The sequence below is a fragment of the Columba livia genome, chromosome 1 (assembly GCF_036013475.1).
Source record: "Columba livia isolate bColLiv1 breed racing homer chromosome 1, bColLiv1.pat.W.v2, whole genome shotgun sequence".
NCBI classification, from domain to species: domain Eukaryota; kingdom Metazoa; phylum Chordata; class Aves; order Columbiformes; family Columbidae; genus Columba; species Columba livia.
The window spans coordinates 210,775,724-210,800,558 of record NC_088602.1 but is presented as its reverse complement, the minus strand read 5'-3'; the positions used below and the strand labels follow the sequence as shown (position 1 = coordinate 210,800,558).

At 50.7% G+C, this 24,835-nt stretch overlaps 1 protein-coding gene across 2 annotated transcripts in view; it reads left to right on the top strand.

Annotated features, from left to right (window-relative positions):
• Positions 1-24,835, top strand: part of STRIP2 (striatin interacting protein 2) — a 26,669-nt gene extending 1,834 nt beyond the window's left edge. For both annotated transcript variants that reach the window (XM_065049380.1, XM_005504335.3), the window contains exons 3-21: positions 1,172-1,246; positions 1,326-1,460; positions 1,625-1,745; positions 2,903-2,971; positions 3,659-3,765; positions 3,883-4,010; positions 4,675-4,863; positions 6,047-6,270; positions 7,935-8,000; positions 8,638-8,701; positions 10,134-10,205; positions 10,488-10,562; positions 11,591-11,688; positions 12,217-12,343; positions 14,021-14,121; positions 16,533-16,599; positions 19,327-19,431; positions 20,466-20,670; positions 23,333-24,835. In XM_065049380.1, coding sequence (XP_064905452.1) covers positions 1,172-1,246; positions 1,326-1,460; positions 1,625-1,745; positions 2,903-2,971; positions 3,659-3,765; positions 3,883-4,010; positions 4,675-4,863; positions 6,047-6,270; positions 7,935-8,000; positions 8,638-8,701; positions 10,134-10,205; positions 10,488-10,562; positions 11,591-11,688; positions 12,217-12,343; positions 14,021-14,121; positions 16,533-16,599; positions 19,327-19,431; positions 20,466-20,670; positions 23,333-23,583 — 2,279 coding nt within the window. In that variant the 3' untranslated portion in view covers positions 23,584-24,835. The remainder of the gene's footprint in view (positions 1-1,171; positions 1,247-1,325; positions 1,461-1,624; positions 1,746-2,902; positions 2,972-3,658; positions 3,766-3,882; positions 4,011-4,674; positions 4,864-6,046; positions 6,271-7,934; positions 8,001-8,637; positions 8,702-10,133; positions 10,206-10,487; positions 10,563-11,590; positions 11,689-12,216; positions 12,344-14,020; positions 14,122-16,532; positions 16,600-19,326; positions 19,432-20,465; positions 20,671-23,332) is intronic.

The following is a 24,835-nucleotide window of genomic DNA, read 5'->3' as shown; positions in this document are numbered from 1 at the left end:
TGTCACAGCGCGGCCTGGGAGGTGTCACCCATTATCGCGGGTGCCACGATGGTTCGAGTCCTCACCCCGTATCTCCCGACTCCAGCCGCTTCTGCACCGTAACCCTCGCGGTCCTGAGTGCAGCAAAAGGGTTACTTTTAGCTGTTTGTGGCTCAGCTGGCCTGGATAAAGCACATTTTTGCTTCGAGGGAGCCTTCCTCTTCCCTTGCAGGACCAATTCAGGCCCCCATGGGGCTGCTCAGCACCGTAGCACTTGTAGGGGTTATATAGGCACAGGCACAACATTGCATCCCTCCAAGTCCAGCCCCTGTTTCAGGTCCCAAGATATCCGAGCTGCTGGGTGTGAAATCAGTGCAGGTCTCACCCGGGGCTCCTGCCGTCCCTCCCTTTGCAAACTGCGTTAAATGGGACACAAAATTACCCCCTAAAAGGAAAAAAAGCTATGGAATTGCAAATACAGCTCAAGCACCATCGCTGTGGGCAGGAGATGAGAACAGCCCAGCCTGGGCACGGGGTGAGAATCAGAATTGTTTTGGGTGGAAAAGACCCTCAAGATCATCGAGTCCAACTGTTCCCCCACCCCTGTCCCTGCCCTATGTCCTGAGAACCTCATGTCCGTCTGTCCAGCCCTCCAGGGCTGGTGACTCCAGCACTGCCCTGGGCAGCCTGTTCCAATGCCCCACAGCCCTTTGGGGAAGAAATTGTTCCCACATCCAACCTCAACCTCCCCTGGTGCAACTTGAGGCCGTTTCCTCTGCAGCATTAGGTGGTTCCAAGATGCCACTTGGAGCTCCAGAAGAGCTCAGGGTTGAGTTTAGATCTCTGGGGGTGTCTCCTCGGGTGTGCAGGGATGTTTCAGAGCCCCATGAGGAATTTGGCCTCAAGTTGCCCAGGGGAGGTTGAGGTTGGATGTGGGAACAATTTCTTCCCCAAAGGGCTGTGGGGCATTGGAACAGGCTGCCCAGGGCAGTGCTGGAGTCACCATCCCTGGAGGGCTGGACAGACGGACATGAGGTTCTCAGGACATGGGGCAGTGCCAGGGGTGGTTATGGTTGGACTCCATGATCCTGAGGGTCTTTTCCAACCAAAATGATTCTCCGAGGGGGGTGAAACCTCCCCCAGGGTCCCTGCTGACCCCATTCTATAATTCTGTAATCCCTTTCTCCACCAGAGCTGTACAGCTACACCGAGGAGCCCGAGCTCAGCACCAACAGGAGATGCTTCGAGGAGGATTTTCACGCTCAAGGTACCAGCTCTGGGCTCAGCCCCCAGATGAGAGTGGGACCCCGGGGAGGCACCGGCTGGTTGTCGTGTCCCCTTTGCAGCGCAGGGCAGGAGGTGGCTGGAGCTGGACGGGGCTCAGCACAAAGCCTACGTGATGCGCCTGCTGGACGCGCTGGAGGTGGTCAACAGGGACAAGAGGCTCAAAGTAGCACGGGCCATCCTCTACCTGGCCCAGGGTAAGGACCACATCACCACATCTGGATGTGGCTTCAACTCGGGGTTTGGAGAAGCTTTGTCTTGGGGTCTGTGCAGAGAAGCTCCTTCCTGGGATGGCCCCGTGTGCTCCAGGGGTCCAGAGGCAGCTCTCCCCAAACCGAATCCTCCCTTTGGGCCTCTCCAGGTGTCTTTGGAGACTGTGATAACGATGGCGATGTCCTGCACTGGTCTCGGCACAACAGCTTCCTCCTGTACCGCCTGGGAACCTTCACCGCCTTGCTGGAGCTCCTCAACATGGAGATTGAGTGAGAGGCCCCCACACCCCTCACCCTCCTTGTCCTCTTCCTCTTATTCTTTCTCCTCACCCTCCTCTTCATCTTCTTTCTCCCCATCCTCCTTACCCTCCTTCATCTTCTTTCTCCCCATCTTCCTCGCCATCTTTTTGCATCCTACTCACTCTCCTCTTCATCTTATTTCTCCCCATCCTCTTCACTCTCTTCTTATGTCCCACTCACCCTTCCTCACCCTACTCTTCTTCACCTTCTTTCTCCTCATCCTCCTCACCTTCCTCCTCCTTCTTTCTCCCCAATCCTCCTCATTCTCTTCTTCCATCCTCCTCACCCTCCTCTTCATCTTCTTTATCCCCATTGTCTTCATTCTTTTGTTCCATCCTCCTCACCCTCCTCTTCTTTATCCCCATTGTCTTCATTCTCTTCTTCCATCCTCCTCGCCTTCTTCTTCTTCGTCTTCTTTCTCCACATCCTACTCACCCTCATCCTTTTCAGCTTCTTTCTCCCTATCCTACTCACCCTCATCCTCTTTCTCCCCATCCTCACTCTCTTCTTACATCCTACTCACCCTCTTCTTCTTCATGTTTTTTTTAATCTCCATCCTCCTCACTCTTTTATTACATCCTCCTCGCATTCTTTACCCTCCTCCTTCTTCTTTCTCCCCATCCTCCTCATTCTCTTCTTCCATCCTCCTCACCTTCCTCACCCTCCTCTTCTTCATCTTCTTTCTCCCCATCCTCCTCACCTTCCTCCTTCCTCTTTCTCCCCCCCATCCTCCTCATTCTCTTCTTCCATCCTCCTCACCTTCCTCTTCTTCATCTTCTTTCTCCACATCCTCCTCCCCCTCATCCTTTTCAGCTCCTTTCTCCCTATCCTACTCACCTTCATTCTCTTTCTCCCCATCTTCAATCTCTTCTTCCATCCTCCTCACCCTCCTCTTCTTCATCTTCTTTTCCCCATCCTCATCATTCTCTTCTTCCATCCTCCTCACCCTCCTCTTCTCCATCTTCTCCCCATCCTTCTCGCTCTCTTCTTTCTCCCTCCTCCTCCTCCCCACCGAGGACCAGGGAGGTGCCGGCGCGGCGTTTCCAGCGCTGCAGACGTGGGCTGGGGGCCGGGCGAGCAGCAGCCCGTGGCCGGTGGCCACGCTGAGTGTGTCCCCTTGCCCGCAGCAACAGCCAGGCCTGCAGCAGCGCGCTGAGGAAACCGGCCATCTCGCTGGCCGACAGCACCGAGCTCAGGTACCTCCTCTTTTCCTCCCTAAATGTCGAGGTTTGATTGCGGGGTGACAATAAAACCGGGGCAGATGTATTGTTAACCCCCTCTTTCCCCCCTTCAGCCCCTCCCTCTGCCCCGTTCCCACTCAGCACAGGCGATTGGGAGGGAAAGAAGGACAGAGAGAAGAGAGTTGGAAACGTTAAAAATGTTTTACTAATGCTACTGATAAAATAGAGAAAATAATACAAAATATACAAAACAAATCTTGAAAATCTCAGCAACTGCAGAGCCGGCACCCAAAGTCCTGGACTGGACTCTGCAGCCAAGCGGAGCTGGATTCAGTCTGTCACTGGCCTCAGTTTGCAGGGGTGACTTGTAAGGTCCTCTCCTAATGTCGCCATAAGGAAAAGGGACGAGATCCTCGTGATCTCCCACTTTTATATGAAGTATCACGGGAATGGGATGGAACACTCAGTTGGTCGGTTTCAGTTCACTGCTCGTTGCTCCTCTCGCGGGATGTGCATCCGTCCTTATCAGCCCAGCGACCTCGCGTTCCATTGCTATGTCTGCCAAAACATGTATCTGGCTTTCAGTAAGGAGACTTTAGCTGAGACTAAGACACCAGGACACAACACATTGGGCGGAAGGTGTGGGACAACAAAGTGGCCTCTGCCTGGCAGTGTCACCTCCCTGTCATGCTGTCCCCACAGGGTGCTGCTCAGCGTGATGTACCTGATGGTGGAGAACATCCGTGTGGAGCAGGAGGAGGATCCCCCCGAGTGGAAAACCTACCGGGAGACCTTCAGGATGGAGCTGAGTGAGCCACAATGTTCATTGTGCCCTAACGAGGTCCCTTCGTTGTGCTGGACCCGCGGAGAGACCTCGGGGATGGGGGAGCTGCTCTGAGCCCGCTCTTGGTCCCTCTCTCCACCAGGTTTCCCTGTGCACACTGATGAGCCGTTTGCTCTTCTGCTCTTCACGATGGTGACCAAGTTCTGCAGTGGCCACGCTCCACACTTCCCCATGAAGAAGGTCCTGCTCCTGCTCTGGAAGGTGCTTCTGGTGAGTGAAAACCTTTCCTTTTTCCAGAAACCGGTCATTTTGGGAACAGTGCTGATGCAGCCAGGACATTCCCCACCATTCAGTCCAACCATAACAGGGTTATTTAGGATGACACAGGAGGCTGACACAAGGTGAAGAGCTTCTTCTGGGGTGAGGGTTAATGGGGTTAATGTCATTCATGAGGATCAATATGGAAAGGGGGAGTGTCAGGAGGATGGAGCCAGGCTCTTCTGGTGACAACCAGTGACAGGACAAGGGGCAATGGGTGCAAACTGGAACACAGGAGGTTCCACTTAAATGTGAGAAGAAACTTCTTCATGATGAGGGTGGCAGAGCCTGGCCCAGGCTGCCCAGGGGGTTGTGGAGTCTCCTTCTGTGCAGACATTCCAACCCGCCTGGACACCTTCCTGTGTAACCTCATCTGGGTGTTCCTGCTCCATGGGGGGATTGCACTGGGTGAGCTTTCCAGGGCCCTTCAACCCCTGACATTCTGTGACTCTGAGGGTGGGCTGAGCCACGCAGAGGACACGGGGTGGGGAAGAAATCGGATGAATGAAGCCATGACGTGGTTTCTTCATCCTGACAGCCCTGAAAGCCCAGAAGAACCGCGGGGTCCAGGGGGGTGTCCGCTCCCCGCTCTCTCACCCCTCTCGTTGGTCCCTAGTTCACGCTGGGCGGATTCGAAGCCCTGCAGGCCATGAAGGTGCGGAGGCGCGAGGAGCTGGGGCTGCCGCCGCTGCCGGAGGACAGCATCCAGGTGATGCGCAGCATGCGCGCCGCCTCGCCGCCCACCTACTCCATCGAGCTGGTGGAGCAGCAGCAGCAGCAGAAGCGTGGGCACCGCAGCCGCAGGGTAAGAGCAGGCTGGCCCAGCATGTGGCCCACATGCTTTTCCAATGGGAACCATTGTCCGTTCAAGGAGGCAGCTTGTGCTTGGGAGCATGTTTCCCTTCCCCACAAGTACTCGTGTGTTTTCCAGTTTCATAGAATCATAGAATAGTTTGGGTTGGAGGAACCTTCCCAGCTCCCCCAGTTCCCCCCCTGCCATGAGCAGGGACATCTTCACCAGCTCAGGGTGCTCAGAGCCCCGTCCAGCCTGGCCTGGGATGTCTCCAGGGATGGTTCATCCACCACCTCTCTGGGAACCTGGGCCAGGCTCTCACCACCCTCAGGGCAACAATTCCTTCCTCATGTCCAGCCTGAATCTCCCTCCTTTAGTTTAAAACCATCACCCCTTGTCCTATCATAACAGGCGCTTCTAAACACTCTGTCCCCATCTTTCTTATGGGCTCCTTTTAAGTCCAGAAAGGTCGCACTAAGGTCTCCCTGGAGCTTCTGTTCTCCATCTGAACACCCCAGCTCTCTCACCTGTCCCCAGCAGAGCTGTTCCAGCCTCGGGTCATTCCTGTGGCTCCTCTGGCCCCTCTCCAGCAGGTCCGTGTGTGTCCTGTGCTGAGGACCCAGAGCTGGACCAGCACTGCAGGGGGGTCTCAGCAGAGTGGGCCAGAGGGGCAGGATCCCCGCAAACCTGCTGCCCATGGGGCCGGTGACACAGCCCAGGATATGGTTGGATTTCTGGGCTGTAGTGCACATTGACGGGTCATGGCCAGTTTTCCCTCCCCCAGTTTCAGTTGCGGCAAATGAGCCCCACAATGCATTTGATATGGAAGAAGTGAAAGGACATCCTGACCCTATGGCCAAGGGCTGATAAGGAGCAAACTGGCCACAGCAAGTTTGTCCTTTTTTTAGCTCTCCTCTTGGAGTTGTTGTGTTATGATCAGAGGATGAAAACACCTCTTTTGCTAGGAGAGAGATCTTGGATGGTAGCTCCAGAAGTTAAGATGGAAAATGGGGTCTTACCTCCTACAGCAGCAAGGTTGTTCCTTGCCCAGACTTTGGTGGCAACAGCTAGGAGGGAAATCCTCACCCGGGGAACATCTGGGAGCTTGATCTTTCCAGGAGGGAGAGGTCTGGTCCCAGCAGCTGGGAGGGAAATGAAATCCATGGAGTGACTTGAATTTCTCCTTCTGCTGCAGCCCCTGGTGAAGCAAGACAGCTTGGATATCTACAACGAGAGAGACCCCTTCAAGAATGACGAAGCAGGAGTTGACGAAGAGGAGAACGATGACGTGGACAGCGGGATCGAGGGGGAACTGGACCTGATGGAGCGGGATGCAATTATCCCCACCGTTCCTGCTCAGCACCCGCCTATTGAAAGGGTGTCGTTCCCCAAAGGGCTCCCCTGGGCCCCAAAAGTCAGGTAAATCCACCTGGTTTCATCGCCATCCTCCCCAGTCCTGCCTGCCCTGGAGCTCATTGCAGGTTGAACGTCACTCTGTGGCAAGGTTGGTGGCCTCTGGCCAGTTGAACTGAAGTGGCTCCACTTCTTTTTTTGGTTTAGGTTGGTCCTTCCTGGACTGGGTTTAGCTGAGCCCTTCCCCAGGCTTTACAAACCAAGCACGGCCAATAAGCGGCAATCCCAATTTGGACATCCCGGGCTGTACTGGGAAGGAGGCCGGTGCTGGTGGGAGCAGGGTCAGCGTTCCCAGCCGGCACCGGTGGGGAAGGGTCCCAGACTAATCATCCTGGGAGCTGGTTAATGACATTGCCGCTTGCTTTTCGGGTGGGACTCGTGTGTTGCCAGATGAAGCCTTCTTGAATGGCCTTGCTCCAAGGCGAGAAATGGGAGCAAACCATCTGAGGATAAAGAAGTTGGTGCCTTCCCTTCTTAAAAGCAGTTCTGCTACATGTGGCGTAGGGGAAGGATTAGGAAAATAGGGTGAAATCCTCCGTCCCCTTCCCTCTAATCCATGTGAGGGGTGTTTTTGCTGTTGATCTGAACACATCTGGTGGAGCACAAGTGTGATGGAGCGGCTGAGGGACCTGGGGGTTCAGATGGAGAACAGGAGCTGAGGGGAGACCTTCTGATCTCTGAACTGCCTGAAAGGAGCTTGGAGCCAGGGGGGTCGGGCTCTGCTCCCCAGGAACAAGCGCCAGGAGCAGAGGAAACGGCCTCAAGTTGCGCCAGGGGAGGTTGAGGTTGGATGTGGGAACAATTTCTTCCCCAAAGGGCTGTGGGGCATTGGAACAGGCTGCCCAGGGCAGTGCTGGAGTCACCAGCCCTGGAGGGTTGGACAGACGGACATGAGGTTCTCAGGGACATGGTTTAGAGCTAGAGTTGGGTTATGGTTGGACTCAATCATCCTGAGGGTCTCTTCCAACCAAATCGATTCTGGATTTAATCCAGTATCGTTAAATCAGAGGAGCAAGTACATCTTTTCGATGAGGGAGCAGTGACAGGGTTAAGCGTGTCTACACAGAACACTCCTCCCAGGGACACGGAAAGAAGCGCTTTCCCACGTGTGTCTCCACGCACGCCGTGTTGTCGTACTCCGCGTAACCTAACGCTCTCAGCTTCAAAATCAAACCATGCTTGTTTTCCTTGGCTGGTGCCTGGAAATCCAGCTGGGTTTCTTTCTGCCCTGGCTCACGGTTCACGTCCTACTTGTCGTGCTGAGACCCTGAGCAGTTCTCATGAAAGACGTGCAAGGTGGACAAGCTTTGCGCTCTGGGAGCAGCACGTGCTCCGCCAGACTGCAGAGACAACATTTGTTCGCTCTGAGCAAGCAGATGCTGTTGAAGCTGCATATGCTGGCAGCACAGAAGGTGGATAAAAAGGTGCTGGTGGTTGGGAACTCCTCTCTATTTATTCACACACTCCCATGGAGCTGCACAGCAAATACAGATGGTTTTGGTTCACGTTGCTCCCAACCAATGGGCCCGCTGCTATTAAAACCTCTAGAAATCAACCCTTAAAGCTCAAAGGTTCTTGCTGCTGTCCTTTCTGAGCGCTGTACGTTGTGAGCTGCTCTGTGTCTATTTTCCAACCTTCTCCTTGTTTTTGTTTCTCTGCTGCTCCATCAGGCAGAAAGACATCGAGCATTTCCTGGAAGCGAGCAGGAACAAATTCATCGGCTTCACGCTGGGACAGTGAGTGTTATGTGTGCGGGTCCACAAAGCCTGGCTCATAGCTCCCACCGGTGCAGTTTAACTGGTGGGAGCTGTCACAGACCTTAGGCTTTCTCAACTAAACCAGCGCGCTTGGGACGATGCGGTGCAGCGCTGCATTTTGCTGGGGCTCCAGCAGTGCACTCGCCGTTACAAAAACATATTCTTGGAGATTCTGGTCTCCAAGGACCTCTTTCTATTAAAAATCAGGCCTAGCCCAGAATAAGTGACCCCTGGCTCAAGCCAGAAACTGGTCTGGGGTGGGAGGGAGTTGGAACAATCTGGTATCCACAGCAAATGACCCAGTTTGTGAATAAATCAAGCTGCGGGTGCAGAGTCATCCTGGCACAGGGCATGTTCATTTTTAGACGTGGTGCTGGGCTCACACTGGCTCCACACAGACACCGGATTTCACCCCCATTTTTCACCCTGGTTTCACGCCTCCCTTGTGCAGGTTTTGCTGGGGAGAGTGTGGGTGACGCCAGCACCTCCCAATTCCTGACCCAAATGGGGTGCGCTCTGTAGATTCAGTAAACTACAGGCTCCCTCTGTATAGCGTGGAAGTGTTAAACCGCATCTTCTTCCCAACCTCGTACTTACCATCTTTCATCACCCACAGAGACACCGAAACCCTGATAGGGCTGCCCCGGCCCATCCATGAGAGCGTGAAGACACTGAAGCAGGTAAGATGGTGTCTCCTCTATCCAAACTAGCGTGGTCAGCAGGACAAGGGCAGTGATCCTTCCCCTGTGCTCTGCATTGGGGAGACCACACCTGGAGTGTTGTGTTCAGTTCTGGGCCCCTCAGGTCAGGAAAGAGATTGAAGTGCTGGAGCGGGTCCAGAGAAGAGCAACAAGACTGGGGAAGGGACTTGAGCACAAGCCCTATGGGGAGAGGCTGAGGGAGCTGGGCTTGTTTAGTCTGGAGAAGAGGAGGCTTAGAGGTGAGCTCAGCACTCTCTAGAACTACCTGAAGGGCAGTTCTAGCCAGGTGGGGATTGGTCTCTTCTCCCAGGCATCAGCAATAGGACAAGGGGCCATGGGCTTCAACTCTGCCAGGGGAAATTGAGGCTGGAGATGATAAAGCAATTCTTTGCAGAGAGAGTGGTCAGGCATTGGAATGGCTGCCCAGGGAGGTGCTGGACTCGCTGGCCCTGGAGGTTTTGAAACTGAGATTGGCCATGGCACTTAGTGCCATGATCTAGTGAATGGACTGGAGTTGGACCAAGGGGTGGACTGGATGATCTCTGAGGTCTTTTCCAACCCAGTCCATTCTGTGATTCCACCATCTTGGGTGGATGAAGCAGCCCGGAAAGCCTCTGGGCGGCAGGCAGCTTGTCCAACCTCAGCCCTTGCTGGGTTTGCTCCCTGGTACCCAGCAGATGCTCTGGGGTGGGACTGGAGCCACGGGCATCTCGTGGAAGTGGGGAAATCTTTGGCCAAGATCACCAGGGCCATGGGGAGATTGTAGAGCATCGTCTCATACACCTAAATTGTGTGATACAGCTTTTATACAAGTTTGAAGCTCCTCAGGTGTAAGTTCCCAGCCCACAGTAAATGTTTCACGTGAGTTTTAGTCTTCTGTGCCTCTTCAGCTGGTGCGCAGCAGTGCCTTCGGTGTGAGCTCTTGTTGTCTCTGTCCTGAGAAGTCAATCTGATACATCCAGTCAAGGTCTGAACAGCTTGAGAGGGGCTGGATATCCACCCCAGGTGTGGGATCTTCATGTCTGACCAGCAGGTGAAACAGTTACTGGAGAGAGTAAGAGGGTCCCTTCTTGTTGTCACAGGAAAACCTTCTGGAGCTTCTTGCAGGAATTGGGGTGGGAAAATGAAGAACTGAGCCCATCTGAGGTCTGGATTGCCTTTTGGAGGCGATCACCCCTCTCCATTTACTTACAGAGTGCTCCTAGGAGTAGGTGGTTATAATCAAAAGCATGATGTGTGAGGAACTTCAGGGGCAGAGGGATGTCCCACACAAAGATGAGTTCTCCATGTACCTGCTGTGTCCTGTACACCTCACTCAAATACTACCGGAATCAGTGACTGTTGTCATGGCTGACTGTGTTTCATCCTTTGTTTGTGATATTGCTCCGCCTGTGTCTGTGTATTTTGGCAGCACAAGTACGTTTCCATCTCAGACGTCCAGATCAAGAATGAGGAGGAGCTGGAGAAGTGTCCCATGTCTCTGGTAAGAAGTAGCTGCACCCCATCACCAGGTGGATGTGTGGAGGATTTCCAAGGTGTTATAGAAACCTTTATACTCTCCGTGACCCTTAGGACACGCCTTGGATGCTCTGTTTTTTTCTAGAAGTCCGTATCTTGATCAGTGGAGAAAGACCTGGCGCTTCCATGCAGCTGTGCCCATCATTAAGTCCTCAGGCTGGGTTTTGTGGGGTGACTGACCCATCTCAAGTGTGTGGACTGGAAATACTTATTTTTTTGCCTTATTTCTAATGTTTCTCTGTGCTAGGGGGAAGAGGAAGTCCAAGAAACCCCTTGTGAGGTCTTGTATCGAGCAATGTTGTACAACCTCCCCCAGTATATGGTAAGCCCCCGTTTCTTAAAGATAAAGAAGAGCTTTTGAGTGGGGAATGTTGCTGATTTGTGAGCTGCGTGGGGCTGCTGAGGTGTGTTCAGGGCTTGAATGGTGAGATTTTTGGTGGGAATCCAGAGCAGAGTTGGGTGGAAAGCACAGTCCAAGAGGAGGGATTCAGAGGATCAAGGGGTGTAGATACCCAGGGACACAGTCAAATGGTTGGAGACAGGTCAGTGGTTGGAAAACAAGACGTGTGTGGAGGATTTGGGAACAAGGAACAAAGTCCTGTACATTGGTGGGAGCTCAAAACTGGCTCCTGCCCTCCGGACAGCAAGGGGAACCACTTGGGGATGGTCCCGCGTTGTCTCTTGAGCTGTGTGAGCTACTGTATTTACCAACAAGCTGTTGCACACTGATGCAGGAACCTTCACTTCTGACCTCAGGAAGCAACCTGTGGTCTTCTCTGCTCCCTTGAGCCTTTGTACTTCTTGCCATGATTAACTTTCTGCTATGATATCATGCTGATCTCCAAGCGTGACAACTTGCTGGGCCAGGAACCAAACTAAACCATCATCGTGCTTTACGTAGCTCGACAAACAAGGTGGGAACACCTTCAGATCTCTGCCCACCTGGCTGTGATCTCAACAGCTGTAGAAATGGTGGAGAGACTGTAGGTTGTGACCTTCCTTACAGGACATCCCTTGCAGCCTTCCCATGAGATTTAGTTGCATTGCCAGGTTGGGCGAGGCTTTGAGCAACCTGGTCTAGTGGAAGGTGTCCCTGTCCATGGCAGGGGGTTGGAACTGGATGATCTTTAAGGTCCCTTCCAACCCAAACCATTCCCCACACTTGGCCTGTCTGTCCATGGTATAAAAGCAGAGGCTGAGCCTTGGCATAGTCAATCCATCATGGTGAGCAGAGCTTGGGCTGGTGAAACCCTATAGAGTTGGCTTAAAGTTGTCCAGTTTCAGCAAGTGAAGGAGAAGGAAGGGATGTCCCTCCTGGGAGCATCCCATCACACCTGGCCTCCCCTGCAGATCGCTTTGCTGAAGATCCTCCTTGCTGCAGCGCCCACCTCCAAAGCCAAGACCGACTCCATCAACATCCTGGCGGACGTGTTGCCTGAAGAGATGCCGTAAGTCCTTGAGGAGGTGGCCAGCAGCCATCCCAGCTTTGCCACAAAGTCTTGGACCGAGCAGGAGGGTTGGGGTTTGCCGATAGGTTTGGCGGGCTCCAGATTTGGGGAAATCCCTTTGGAGAGGTGCAAGCTACTGTTGCCACCAGGGCAGAGCGGTGAAACCAAGGATGTGATGCTGGATTTTCAGGAGTGGAACAATTTGAGCGCAGTCGGTGGCCACTGTGCTCTGCTGGCTAAGTGACACAAATCATAAAATCATGCTAATTGATGCAAATCATAAAGAAGCATGAGCATATGGCAGGTGTCCTTCATAACGCTCCCCCAGGACTGCTGGTGGAGGGCAACCAGCTTTTTTTTCCCCTTTTTTAATGCACTTTGGTGTCACCAAACAGGAGGGGATGGAAATGGGAGTCCCAGAGGGGAGCGAAAGCCCCTGTTTCTGTAGAGCCTGTCCAGATGAATAAGAACCCAAGAGTCCCTTAGTCCCCCTTGCTCCCATCCCCACCTTCTTTCCCTCCAACCCAGCGTCACCGTCCTCCAGAGCATGAAACTGGGGATCGACGTGAACAGACACAAGGAGATCATCGTGAAGAGCATCTCGGCTACGCTGCTGCTGCTCCTCAAGCACTTCAAGCTGAACCACATCTACCAGGTGAGCGTAGAGAAGAGGTTGACCATCGCCAAGCTGGTCCTGAAGCAGGGTGTCCTGATAGACCCTCTCCTAAAAGACATCTCCAGGAAGGGGTTCCACGAGGAGGAGCAGATTGCTTTTCCATAGCTCCAGGCCAGGATTTGGGTAGGGTTACTCAGGCAGGGATAACCCACCTGCAGTGTATCTCTGACTGTATTTCATCAGGATCGTTTCCACTCACGTGGGAAGAACTTTCAGGCTTCTGGAAAAATTCATGCTGTGGCTGATCAGGTTAAAATGTAGGAAGCAGCACGAGCCTCCGCTGGTAAAAGGGGGTGAGAAAGATCCTCTTTAGCTCTGTCTCCTCTCCAGTGGCCAGAAATAGTGCTGGGTACGACCTCTCGAGGTCAACCAGTCCTCGGTCCCTCCGCCGGATCGAGTTCTTGGGGCTCCAGTGTCAGCAGAGCCTGGAGATCTGGCTCCTCGATGCAATCCGGTTTCTCGTTTCATCTGCGTGGCACCAGTCGAACCGGCCGCACGTGAGGTTTTCCCTGGTTAAAAACCACAGGGACTGATTTGAGCTGTGGCCTGGGCCCAGTTCTCCACTCGTTCTGCAAGTCAAGCAATTAGCACTTTGTCATTTTTTATTTCTTTTAAAGATTTCAGCACGCTACAAATCCATCTGTGTTATGCAGCCCACTGGTATTTATTTGAGCATAAATATAAATCCATTTATTGGATGGGATAAAATGAAACAAACCCCCCCGTTTTTACAAGCCCACACTTGCTCTGGGTCCCCCCATGTCCCTTCACTAATTTTTCTGACTTCACCCCCAGAACGGCTCCTCTCATTTCTTCCTCCATTGCAGTCTGTTGTTACATCTGCAAACAGCTGTGGGGTTTTCTTCCCCAGTCCTGTTTTATGTCTGATTTCAGACCTGCACACCAACACAGGTCATGGGGAGTTTGATACCTTTTTTTTGGTCTCGGTTCTGTTGAGATTGGGCATTTCTTACAGCAACAGAGAAACTCCATCAAATTATTGCAGTTCAGCATTGTCTTGGGTCAGATCCTATATATTAATAACACATTAGTTGCTGGCAGCTGCATTTTGAAGCAGTGAGAGCATCTCAGTTCCAGCTAGTGTGGACTCACAAATAACAGCGATGGGATGGGGTAGGATATTGCTGCTATCTGTGTCTGTGTCTTTAAAGAACAGCAGAGGTTTGTTGTATTGCACAGCTGTACATACCCAGACCATTTAATGTTTAGAGGGGGAGAGGAATTAAAAGTATATATTAAGGTAAGGTATTTTTCAGTCAAAATTAGAGAAGGGACTGGGGTTAGCGTGTGACAGCAATAGGAATTATTGTATTTTCTCATGTAATAGCTCCATCTCCTCCTTCCCTCTTCCCCATACACTGTTTTGCCACAGGTTTTATTTTGAAAAGCTGGGTGCTTTTCAAATGGCATTAGGTGCAGCTATTCCTAAAAGGTTTGTGTGTCCACTCTGTGGAAATGGAGATTTCCAGCTGGTAGGAGCTGCTGTGTACGATGCAAACCTTGTACAGCAGAGTTCTGCGAGGGGAAGACGGTCTGGAGCAAACCATCGAGACGGCTTTGCTTTCGGCTGGAAGTGGGTTTCTGTTCCCAGATGGTGGTTCCAGCTAAGTGACCCATTTCACTTCTCTTCCTCAGTTTGAGTACGTGTCCCAACATTTGGTGTTCGCCAACTGCATCCCGCTGATCCTGAAGTTCTTCAACCAAAACATCATGTCTTATATCACTGCCAAAAACAGGTACGGATGCTTCTCGGGGAGAGAGAGGTCATGGGGCAGGGAGGTTTGTGCATGAGCCAGCACTGGCCCTTGTGGCCAGGAAGCCAATGGTACCTGGGGTGGGTTAGAAGGGGGTGGTCAGTAGGTCAGAGAGGTTCTCCTGCCCCTCTGCTCTGCCCTGGGGAGACCACACCTGGAATATTGTGTCCAGCTGTGGCCCCTCAGTTCCAGCAGGACAGGGAACTGCTGCAGAGAGTCCAGCGCAGCCACCAAGATGCTGGAGGGAGTGGAGCATCTCCCGTGTGAGGAAAGGCTGAGGGAGCTGGGGCTCTGGAGCTGGACAAGAGGAGACTGAGGGGGGACTCATTCCTGGGGATCAATATGGAAAGGGGAGTGTCAGGAGGATGGAGCCAGGCTCTTCTGGTGACAACCAGGGACAGGACAAGGGGCAATGGGTGCAAACTGGAACACAGGAGGTTCCACTTGACTATGAGAAGCAACTTGTTGGGGGTGAGGGTGGCAGAGCCTGGCCCAGGCTGCCCAGGGGGTTGTGGAGTCTCCTTCTGTGCAGACATTCCAACCCGCCTGGACACCTTCCTGTGTAACCTCATCTGGGTGTTCCTGCTCCATGGGGGGATTGCATTGGATGAGCTTTCCAGGGCCCTTCAACCCCTCACATTCTGGGATTCTGTGATGAGGAATCCTGAGTGGTGGGACCAAGCAAGCACTGATCCCACGTGTGGCTTTGCGGCGGCACGTTCTCCATTACAGGAACAGCTGGAGGGGAGCAAATCCCTTCTGCTTAATGAGGAAAACTGGACAGGAGGTTCCGAACCTCTCACCAGACTACTGAAATACACAGACACCCATCTCCCTTGCTGGCAGGCTTGTTTTCGTCGTTACGTGGACTCCTGGAAAGTGGTCCAGTGCCACCAGGCAGCTGTGGGTCACAGCTTCCAAGATCCTGGATGGGGCAGAGTCTTGGAGGTCTTTTCTGCTTTTTCTAGCTATAATTCAGCTTTCCTGAGTCCCTCAGGTTTTGCGCAGCCTTTCAGTTCTGCTCTGAGAAATGCACCAGCCCTGTTCTGAGTCCGTGTGGGGACCGGCTGGGTCACCACACGTCGGCGTAAGAACTGAATGAGCACAACTTGTTCACAGCCCAGCCGGGCTGGGTAGCATTTCCCCATTTGGAGGGAGGCACCGCAGGGGATGCTGCTGTTGGAGCAATGAAAAGATCCTTTTTGTTGCTTTTTGATGCTCTTTTAGATGCTTTGTGTTGCTGTTGAGCCCCGTGGAGGGCTGGTCTCCCTCCTGCACGGGGCGGTTGTGCAGGTGTGAGAAGGCACACATGGAAAAAACAGAAAGTAATATATTAATTCTCTTCCTGATCAACATTTCCACTTTTGCTCCTGTGCTATGAAGGCACGTAGGGGAGGAGGAAACGTAGGCGAGGAGAACACAGCTCTGCTTTCCGATGGAGGTTTCACAGGCAGGTTTGAAATGAGCTTTGCAGCTGGATGCTCCGATCTGGGGAGGTTTAACTACCCAGTCTGATACTGGTTTTTCAGACGTGCTGAACATCAGGTGCTGCCCTGCAGGATTTTTGTTGCATTCAGATGTATAGACCCCAGTCCAGCGATGCTGCAATGGGAAACATCAGAAGTGATGCCGGTGCAATGACAGCTTGTGGCAAATGAGCTTCCAGTTTGTGGGTTACGATGAGTAGGAACCAGCGAGGAGCATCTGTCCTTGTGGTCAGACAAGCCCTTTGTGAGGCAAACGCTTTAAAAACGCCTGTTTTAGGGGATGTCCTGACCTTGGGTGTTTATCCTAGATGATCTTGGGCTCGGGGATGGTCACAAGTCAGCTTGTTGCTCAGCTGCTGGATTTAACAACAAAAATAGCGAGTGAGAGGGAACACAAGAACTGAAGTTGAGTGACAGTGCACACTTTGGTCTAGGTCAGTGCTTGTCTCGGGGCATGGATAGCATCAGTATATGTATGTTTTATCTATCTATCTATCTATCTATCTATCTATCTATCTATCTATCATCTATCTATCTGTATATGTATATGTGTATATACACTTCAAAAAAAATTATGATTGCCTACTTGTAGAAAGGTAATAGGCCAAGAGGGCATCTTGGAAATACCAGATGCCCTAGTTTTGAATCGTCTTGCTGGTAATCAGCTGTCTCCGTTTTAACCGAAGATCCGTTTTGGTTTTTGGTTTTCCCTTTTTAAAAACATGCATATGAATAGTTAATCCATTGTGTCTTAATGGACCCAAACCCTTCCAGCCCTCATTAATGCGCTTGGGCTGTGCTGCAGAGCCGAGAGGAGTCGATGTGCATAATCACGTAGGTCATCTTAAAAGTTACTTGAATATTTAGCTGGTTCTTAACAAGTCCCTTATTTTCTTTCTCCCCCAGCATCTCCGTCCTGGATTATCCGCACTGCACGGTCTATGATTTGCCCGAGCTCACTGCGGAAAGCCTGGTAAGCAGCACAGAAAGGGGCCTTGTAACCGGTATTGCTGTGTGCCAGTGGGCGAGGAAACCTTTCCCAAACCGACCCCAAACCTTCCCAAAATTAGACTTTTTTTTCCCCCTCCAGACTTAAAAATTCCTCCTGTGGTTATTCTGACTCACTATCGTTGTGCACCCCATAAAAATAGCTGTGTTTAGAGTTTTCCCTTTTGCTTCTCCAAACGAGGGTCCCTGCGTTTAAAAAGGATTCACCCAGAGGCCGTCGCTTCCCAGGTTTAAATTGCTCTGAGCATTCACGTTTGTAAGATGCTGGTAGATTAAGGAATGAACCAAATTCCCTGCAGAGCGGAGCTGGAGTATTCTGGAGACCGGCCAGCGCTGGGTGGATTTACAGACATTAATGATGAGACATTAATGCTGGCAGGTTCATAAATGCGGTAATTCAAATGCAGAGTAAGTTGGACTCGGACAGGGCGCGGAGCAGGGACGAGCTTTGGGGTTCACAGGGGGATTAAAGGGGAGACCTTTAATGATGCAGAGGCGATCTCATGTTTCCTGGATACTAAAGTCTTAATTTTATGTAATTTTCCTTAGCTTTATAAAGGTTAAAATCACTGAAATAAAGCAGAAAGTTTTCCCTGCTTTCCCCAAGCCAAAGTTGATCACAAATCCCTCCAAGGCTGGGGCCAAACTGGTTTTATTGCCTCTGCACCCACAGCATTTCCGATGTGCCGCTGGGATGCAAATTCCTACAGTGAGTTGATTACAGCAGATCAATTTGATATAAAAACCCGCTGCGGGGTGTGTGTGGGTGGGCGTGGGATGGTCACGCGTGGCCGGTGTCCCCGCTCCGTCCTCCGCCGCTGTCCCACGTGTTTATGAGGTTCTTAGCGACAGTGTTGGGTTAACGCTTGGACTCGATGATCCTGAGGGTCTTTTCCAACCAAAATGATGTGATGATTTCTCCTTTTCGGTGCCTGCTCAGGATGACAGCTCCTGGATGTCACCCCCCTCCTTATCACCGGGATCGGGCCCTCGGTTTGTGCTGGTCCATGGGCTACTTGCCAAAGGCTGGGTGACCATCCAGCCCTGCCGGGTTCCGCATCCTGGCCCAATGGGGACATCTAGTGACACATCGCCGAGCACTCCGATGGCTCTTGCTAATCCTTACGCTCACGCTAAGCTCAGTGGCTGTAGAGGACAGAAAATGTTAGGGAAAGTGTTCCCGGTTACCCCTTCCCAGTAGGGTCTGGTCCCCAGTTTGCATTAAATGACAGCATCTCATCGTTTTCCTCCAGCGGACACGGGTGTTGGCCTCACAGGAGACTAATTGAATTACCAAATATACAGAAACAAACTCGTGTGTTTGTCTTTGGGAGGATACCCATGAGTGTGAGGATGTCATAGGAATGGGGGGGCTAACAGGAGACGGGGACAAAAGGAGGATTAAAGTCGGTTTATCCTGCTCACTCCTTCCATAAATCTGATGGAAAGACTCTGTGGCTTGAAGCTGTAGAGACAACTTCAGGTTGGTGACAAACAGAAATCCAGCTGCCTATGAAATGGGTTTCGGTTTCTCTATTGTGATTTTTTTGGAATAATTACTTGGTGCAAAGGGAGTGGGTGAGAACTGGGCACTGATATGAAGCTGCACGAGCACTGGTCCTGAGCTGGTACCTCCAGAGCATCCGTGGGAGCCTTGGGGACATCTCGGTAACATCGTGGTGACATCTGCGCTGTGTGTGCAGGAGCTTCCAGCGCAGACGCAGCCTCTACGGCCAGAAAAGTGCATTTGCTCCAAGTGGCTTTTACCCAATCCCACAATTCAATAAATCAGAAACACTTTATGGTCTCTAAAACTTACAAGTACCGTAGGATTTTTACAGAAATTACAGGTTCAGTGCTCAGTTTTAAGAACAAAGGTGGGATTTTCTTGGGTAAATGTAGTTTTGAAGCTGGATTAGACCCCCTGGGGTCTCCTCCCAGGGTTGCCCAGAGCCTGGATGGTGCAACACAGTTTTCTCCAGGAGCCGTTAAGGCCGGAACCGCCTCTAAGTGGTTTATAAATTAAGCAGCACTTGTTTCCACTCTCCTCCCCTAATGGGTTATTTGTGGGACACTTCTGCTGCGCTCAGTGCTCTTCAGACATAAAGCAAGTTACTGTAGTGGTGGAATTACTGCTCAAACGCACCACGGGCAATATTTACGCAAGCTGGAGGTGCTTATGTTTAATTAATATTTAAAATATCAGCCGCACTTAAGCCAGAGGGGATCTTTGTTACACAAAAGTCTCGTTGTCCTGGTACAAACGCTGCCGTTTGTCATCCTCTGTTGTTATGTGATTTCCTTTTATTTGTCTGTAATATGTCCTCTAAGCATGTGGTGATTTATGAATTAATTAATATAATTAAGAAATAACTGTTTTCTAAGCAGTGGTGGTCACCAGGCTGTGATTTGCTCTCTGACTGTAAACAACGAATACAAATCTACCACAATAAATATTTCCTGTGAGGGAACGATGTGATTTCTCTCAGCTCTTCCTCTAAGCCTAAATGCAGATTAAAATGCTGTTTGCAGAATGGTTTTCCCCAGAATCTGTTGGATTCTGAGCAGCACGACGCCAACAGCTCCGCTGCTCACCCTCCATTGGAAGTCCGAGTAGTGCAGACAGTAAGGATACAGATTTTCCGCCCAAGGGTTTCTCCGTGGCGGTGACGCTTTTCTTTCCCCATTGCAGGAAGCCGGAGACAACAACCAGTTCTGCTGGAGGAATTTGTTTTCCTGCATTAACCTGCTGAGGATCCTCAACAAGCTGACCAAGTGGAAGCACTCGAGGACGATGGTAAGGTGACGCCCGTCTCGCCGTCCTGCTTAGAATTTCTTCTGGGGCTTCTCCTTCTTTATAACCTGCCCGTTTTCCTTTCACGGATTGAGCCTTAAATGCAGAAATACTTTTTCTTCTGCAAATAGTGCTTATTTTTATGATCCCCAAGCCCCGTGCAGCAAGCGTTGAATGCTCCTGTTTACCTGCTTGGGGTTTGCACCCTACGTGGCCCAAGTTTAGTGCCCCGAACTGCACATGTGTGTCTTTATTTCCTCCGTTTTTGCACCCTTAGTTGCAGTAGCAAACGCTTTGAATACGCTTAACAAATTAGGATATTGGTTAGCAAAAGAGATTAACACCACCTCCTTAGCATTGTCCATTTTAGCAGATGTTGATTCAACATCTACGCTTCAAAATCCTGCAATCGCAGCGCAAGGACATGGTTGTGAAGATTTCGATGGGATGTGTTGCATGAGCTTGTCTGATCATCCTGAATCAATTCACAAAGCAATTAGAAGGTTAGATGATATGGCCAAGAAATTAACCTATGAAGACTGAGGTTTAGATGAATGGTTGGGGTATTACAGGATGGATTAAGGATTTAATAAAAAATGGTCTAGTTCTGGTGATGGTTGTATTAGTAATATTAATGCTTGTTGCTTGTATCTTACAATGTGTACAACGTACAGTGGGAAAAGCTATGAAAGGTCTATGGCTAGTTGAAAAATAAAAAGGGGGAATTGCGGGGGACTATAGGGGGGTCCATGGATTCCCTGATGGAGAGTATGGGAACAGAAATTGACCTGGAAGATATTAAGGTGTACCCGTGAGGAAGAAGGGAATCAAAGAGTAACATTGACGATAGCAAAATTAGCCAATGATACGTTAATGCCTGTAACCAACAGCAAAAAGACACTTGAGCTGGTAAAGATTATAAAAAGGCATTGTGGCAATAAATGGAGTCTGCTGTTTGTGCATGTGTCTATGTCGTTTGTCCGTCTCGATCGCAACACTTGAACACATTGCGTTAATTAGCGCTGATTTCTTGGCAGATGCTGGTGGTGTTTAAGTCGGCCCCGATCCTGAAGCGAGCTCTGAAGGTGAAGCAGGCCATGATGCAGCTCTACGTCCTCAAACTGCTCAAAATCCAGACCAAATACCTGGGGCGCCAGTGGAGAAAGAGCAACATGAAAACCATGTCCGCCATTTACCAGAAGGTGCGGCACCGCATGAACGACGATTGGGCCTACGGCAACGGTGAGCGGGGCCGGGGAGGGATCCTCATTAGTGTTTGTCAGTATGGAAAGGGGGAGTGTCAGGAGGATGGAGCCAGGCTCTTCTGGTGACAACCAGGGACAGGACAAGGGGCAATGGGTGCAAACTGGAACACAGGAGGTTCCACTTAAATATGAGAAGAACCTTGTTGGGGGTGAGGGTGGCAGAGCCTGGCCCAGGCTGCCCAGGGGGGTTGTGGAGTCTCCTTCTGTGCAGACATTCCAACCCGCCTGGACACCTTCCTGTGTAACCTCATCTGGGTGTTCCTGCTCCATGGGGGATTGCACTGGATGAGCTTTCCAGGTCCTTTCCAGTCCCTGACATTTTGTGACTCTGTGATTCTCTCCATGTGGAGCTGAAAGTGGCACACACGGCGGGGGGGGGGGGTGACATTTTTTGGCCCCTAAACTTGTTTGGATCAGTATTGGGGATTTTTTCTGAAGCTTTGTGGCACCGTTCAGCAGCGTCAGGAGGGATCAGAGAGTCATAGAATTGTTCGGGTTGGAAAAGATCTTTAAGATCAAGTCCAACCATAACCCAGCCCCGGCACCGCCCCATGTCCTGAGAACCTCATGTCCGTCTGTCCAGCCCTCCAGGGCTGGTGACTCCAGCACTGCCCTGGGCAGCCTGTTCCAATGCCCCACAGCCCTTTGGGGAAGAAATTGTTCCCCACATCCAACCTCAACCTCCCCTGGCGCAACTTGAGGCCGTTTCCTCTGCTCCTGGCGCTTGTTCCTGGGGAGCAGAGCCCGACCCCCCTGGCTCCAAGCTCCTTTCAGGCGGTTGTAGCGGGTGAGAAGGTCATTGATTGCTGAGGAAGGGTGGGAATAATTGCATCAGAATGGGACAGGGTCAGCTCCGTCTCCCAGACAAGAGTCTCCACCAAGCCCAGGGTTGTACTTTTCCATTGCCAAATCACTTTTGCCATCAAGCCACCCAGTTGTCCTGGTATCTGCACCACATGTGTGTGTTTAGGGTGGTTGTGGAGTGAAACTCTGACTGACGGCTCCACAACTCGCACCTGAGAAACAACAGCGGTTACAACCCAGCAGTGCAGATACTCTGAACCCACCAGCTGGAGCCCAGATGAGATGTTCCAGTCTGTTTAAATAGCTCTTGTGTGTCTAAATCTGTATTTTTTGAGAGGTGTCATGAAGTTTCTGATGTTGCCCATGTGTGAATCCACAGGATTCATCAGACCACGTCCTCTTATTCCCTTGTAAGGATGCTCAGTTGCTGCAAGAACTCACCCAAGCTTAGGACAAGAAAAGAAAGTATTAAAATACCTTTTTGCATTAATAACACGGTCCTAAATTTTTACTCGGGGTTTATCTTCTTTTTAATGAGGATTAATTAGAGAAATTGGGTGGCATTCCTGTTTCAAAAGAAAACAGGGCAGGAAGTAAATGCCTAATGTTAACTTTTTACAAGGGGGAAAGGCATTATAATCATGTTAGGGTGTTTAATTTCATCTGTAAAAGATATAATCTATTTTTTTGAAGACTTCTATGCTCTTGATAGTCATGACATTAATTCAGAAGAATGAAAAGCTAGACTTAGTATTTTAAATTTCACTTTAGGGCTAGTGGAGTTCCCCAAAGAAACAAAGAGCTGCAAGACTGGGCTTTTCCTTTTGTTTACAGGGATTTCTGTCCTGCTTTTCTCGGCACGTTGGCTGTTCCCTGTGGGATTAAATATGGCAGTGGAGGGGGTTTTGTGGCACTAAAGGCATAAAGCCATGGGACGCCTTGGGTGACCTAAATAGCTCCAAAACAAGACAACTACATCACCTGCCCTGGCGCAAGGTTTTGCCATAAAACCCGAATTTTTAAGCCAAATGTGAAGGATAAATTGGTGTGTGTGTCCCAATTCCCCCAACAAGAGTTAATCAGCAACACGATGACGCCCCCACCTGCACAATCCGCCACTCAGAGGCTGCGTCCTGAGCCGGACAGTTCACCAGGAGACGTGAGCTGGGCTTTTCCTGGTGTGTTAGTTTTATCTTCATGTATCTGGATTGATACCCAGCTCAGACCTTTCCCTCCCTTGAGCGCTGCTGAGCTTGGCTAATGAATTCGCTGAACATTATGGAGCAAATGACTGTTTTGTATGGATTTACAGCTCATATTTTTGATGTTATATGTTTAAATAATATCAAATATTTAAAATATCGAGGTTATTATGCCAGTTATTAGCTTTTCAACATCATTCATAGTTAAATTTGTCCAAATTTGAAAAAACGTTTTCGGTAGCTCGTAATAAGTTGGCCAGGTTTTAAGTACGTGCATTAAATCTTAATCTCTGCTTCAGCCATCTGGGGAGATTTTCAGTAAAACAGTGGGGACTTTCAGAAAAAAGCAGGAGCTTGATAATAATAGAGTCTTTAAAATGCTGCAGAGCTGAGACAATTGTATTTCTATAGGAAGCTTTTTGCCTAAGTAACAAGGGATTTTAATGTATTTCATTTGAATACCTTAAATTAAAATGCATACATTGATTAGGAGTAGTAACTAGGAATAACTGACTGGCTGATGCTAAAGTCAATTCAGGCATGTGGTAGCTGTAAAATCTTTGTCCTCTCTTTAGATCAAACCTTAGCAGAGTGATTTGTTCCTACAAGACTTTGGTTTCTCCTTCCGTGCAGATATCGACGCCAGACCGTGGGATTTCCAGGCTGAGGAATGCACCCTGAGAGCCAACATCGAGGCCTTCAACAGCCGCCGCTACGACAGACCTCGGGACTCGGAGTTCGCGCCGGTGGACAACTGCCTGCAGAGCGTGCTGGGCCAGCGGCTGGAGCTCCCCGAGGATTTCCGCTATTCCTACGAGCTCTGGCTGGAGCGGGAGGTGTTTTCCCAGCCCATTCGCTGGGAGGAGCTGCTGCAGTACCAGTGAGAGCGACACCTTCGCCTGCCGCTGCTCCCGCCGCGATAAAGACTCAAGGTGCTACAGACAGAAGATTCCTTGGCATCTGGGTGTTCTTAAGCATGGCTGGAAGAAAAATACTGGTCCAAGGAGAGAAAATGTCTTTATATCAACCCTGCGCATTCAACTTTTTGGAGGTCACCCCTTCCCTGTGACTTCTTGGAGGCCAGATTGTATCAACAGACCTGCACAGAGGCCACGGACCAGGTTCCAGTGTCACACAAGCGGCAGTGACAAGAGCGAGCGTATCTGGCGCAGGTCGAGCTCAGTGCCCACGTCTGTCTCTTGGCTCAGTCCGCACGTATAATTTTGTTGGAAGCGCATCTCGCAAGGTTTTCCTCTCCCCCACATGCCCTGCGCTGAATTTGTTTCCATTTATTCCATGGTGGCTGCTTGATGATGAGCTTCCAACACCCTCCTGCCACGAACAAGCTGCCCCGCTTCCCTAACGAAGCTGAAAAGAAGAAATACGCGGCACATTGTCAACCAGAGGTGGCCGGTTGACTTGGCCAAAGGAGGTGACGTTACCTCTTGTCCCTGGTATCGCTGCTGGGATTACACAACCCGTTGAGATGCTCACCAAGGATAATAACCCATAACCTTTTCACCGCCGCCCTTTCCACTCACCATTTATATCAGATTACAATGATGGGTATGCTGTGTGGTCTTTACAGCTGTAGAAGAGGTTGATTGCCACGTTTTTCTTCACCTGGTTGTTTCAGAAGGATAATTCCTGCAGCGTTGGGTTTCTTCAGTGCCCTTCAGCCCTCCTAAGCCTGGAGGAGACAGTAAATGCCACATTAAGTGACTTTTACACAGATTTTTGGTTATTTGGGAGAATGTTGGTGTCAAGTCTTAAAGCAGGGGGGAAAAGTGCTTTGGGTAATAACTTGATGCCACCATATGAGGAAAAAGCAGATGCTGTGGGCCTTGGCTTGCAGGATGAATAGTGTATTAGGCTTTTGGCAAAGCAGCATGTTATTAATAATATAGTGCAGGCAAGCACTTCGGCCGTGCTGTTATCGATAAATCAAGCACGCGAGAGATAAGAGCCCACGTATGTGTTATGACAGGATTTGTGCTTATTGCTGTGGAATTGAACCCAGAACGTTTCCTTCACGTGGTTTGCCAAAGGCGTTCTTCAAAGAAACAGCGTCAGTAAACCCGCTCACCTTTCTCAATGTGCTTCTGAGCAAAATAAACCGGAGCGACTTTTAAAGCA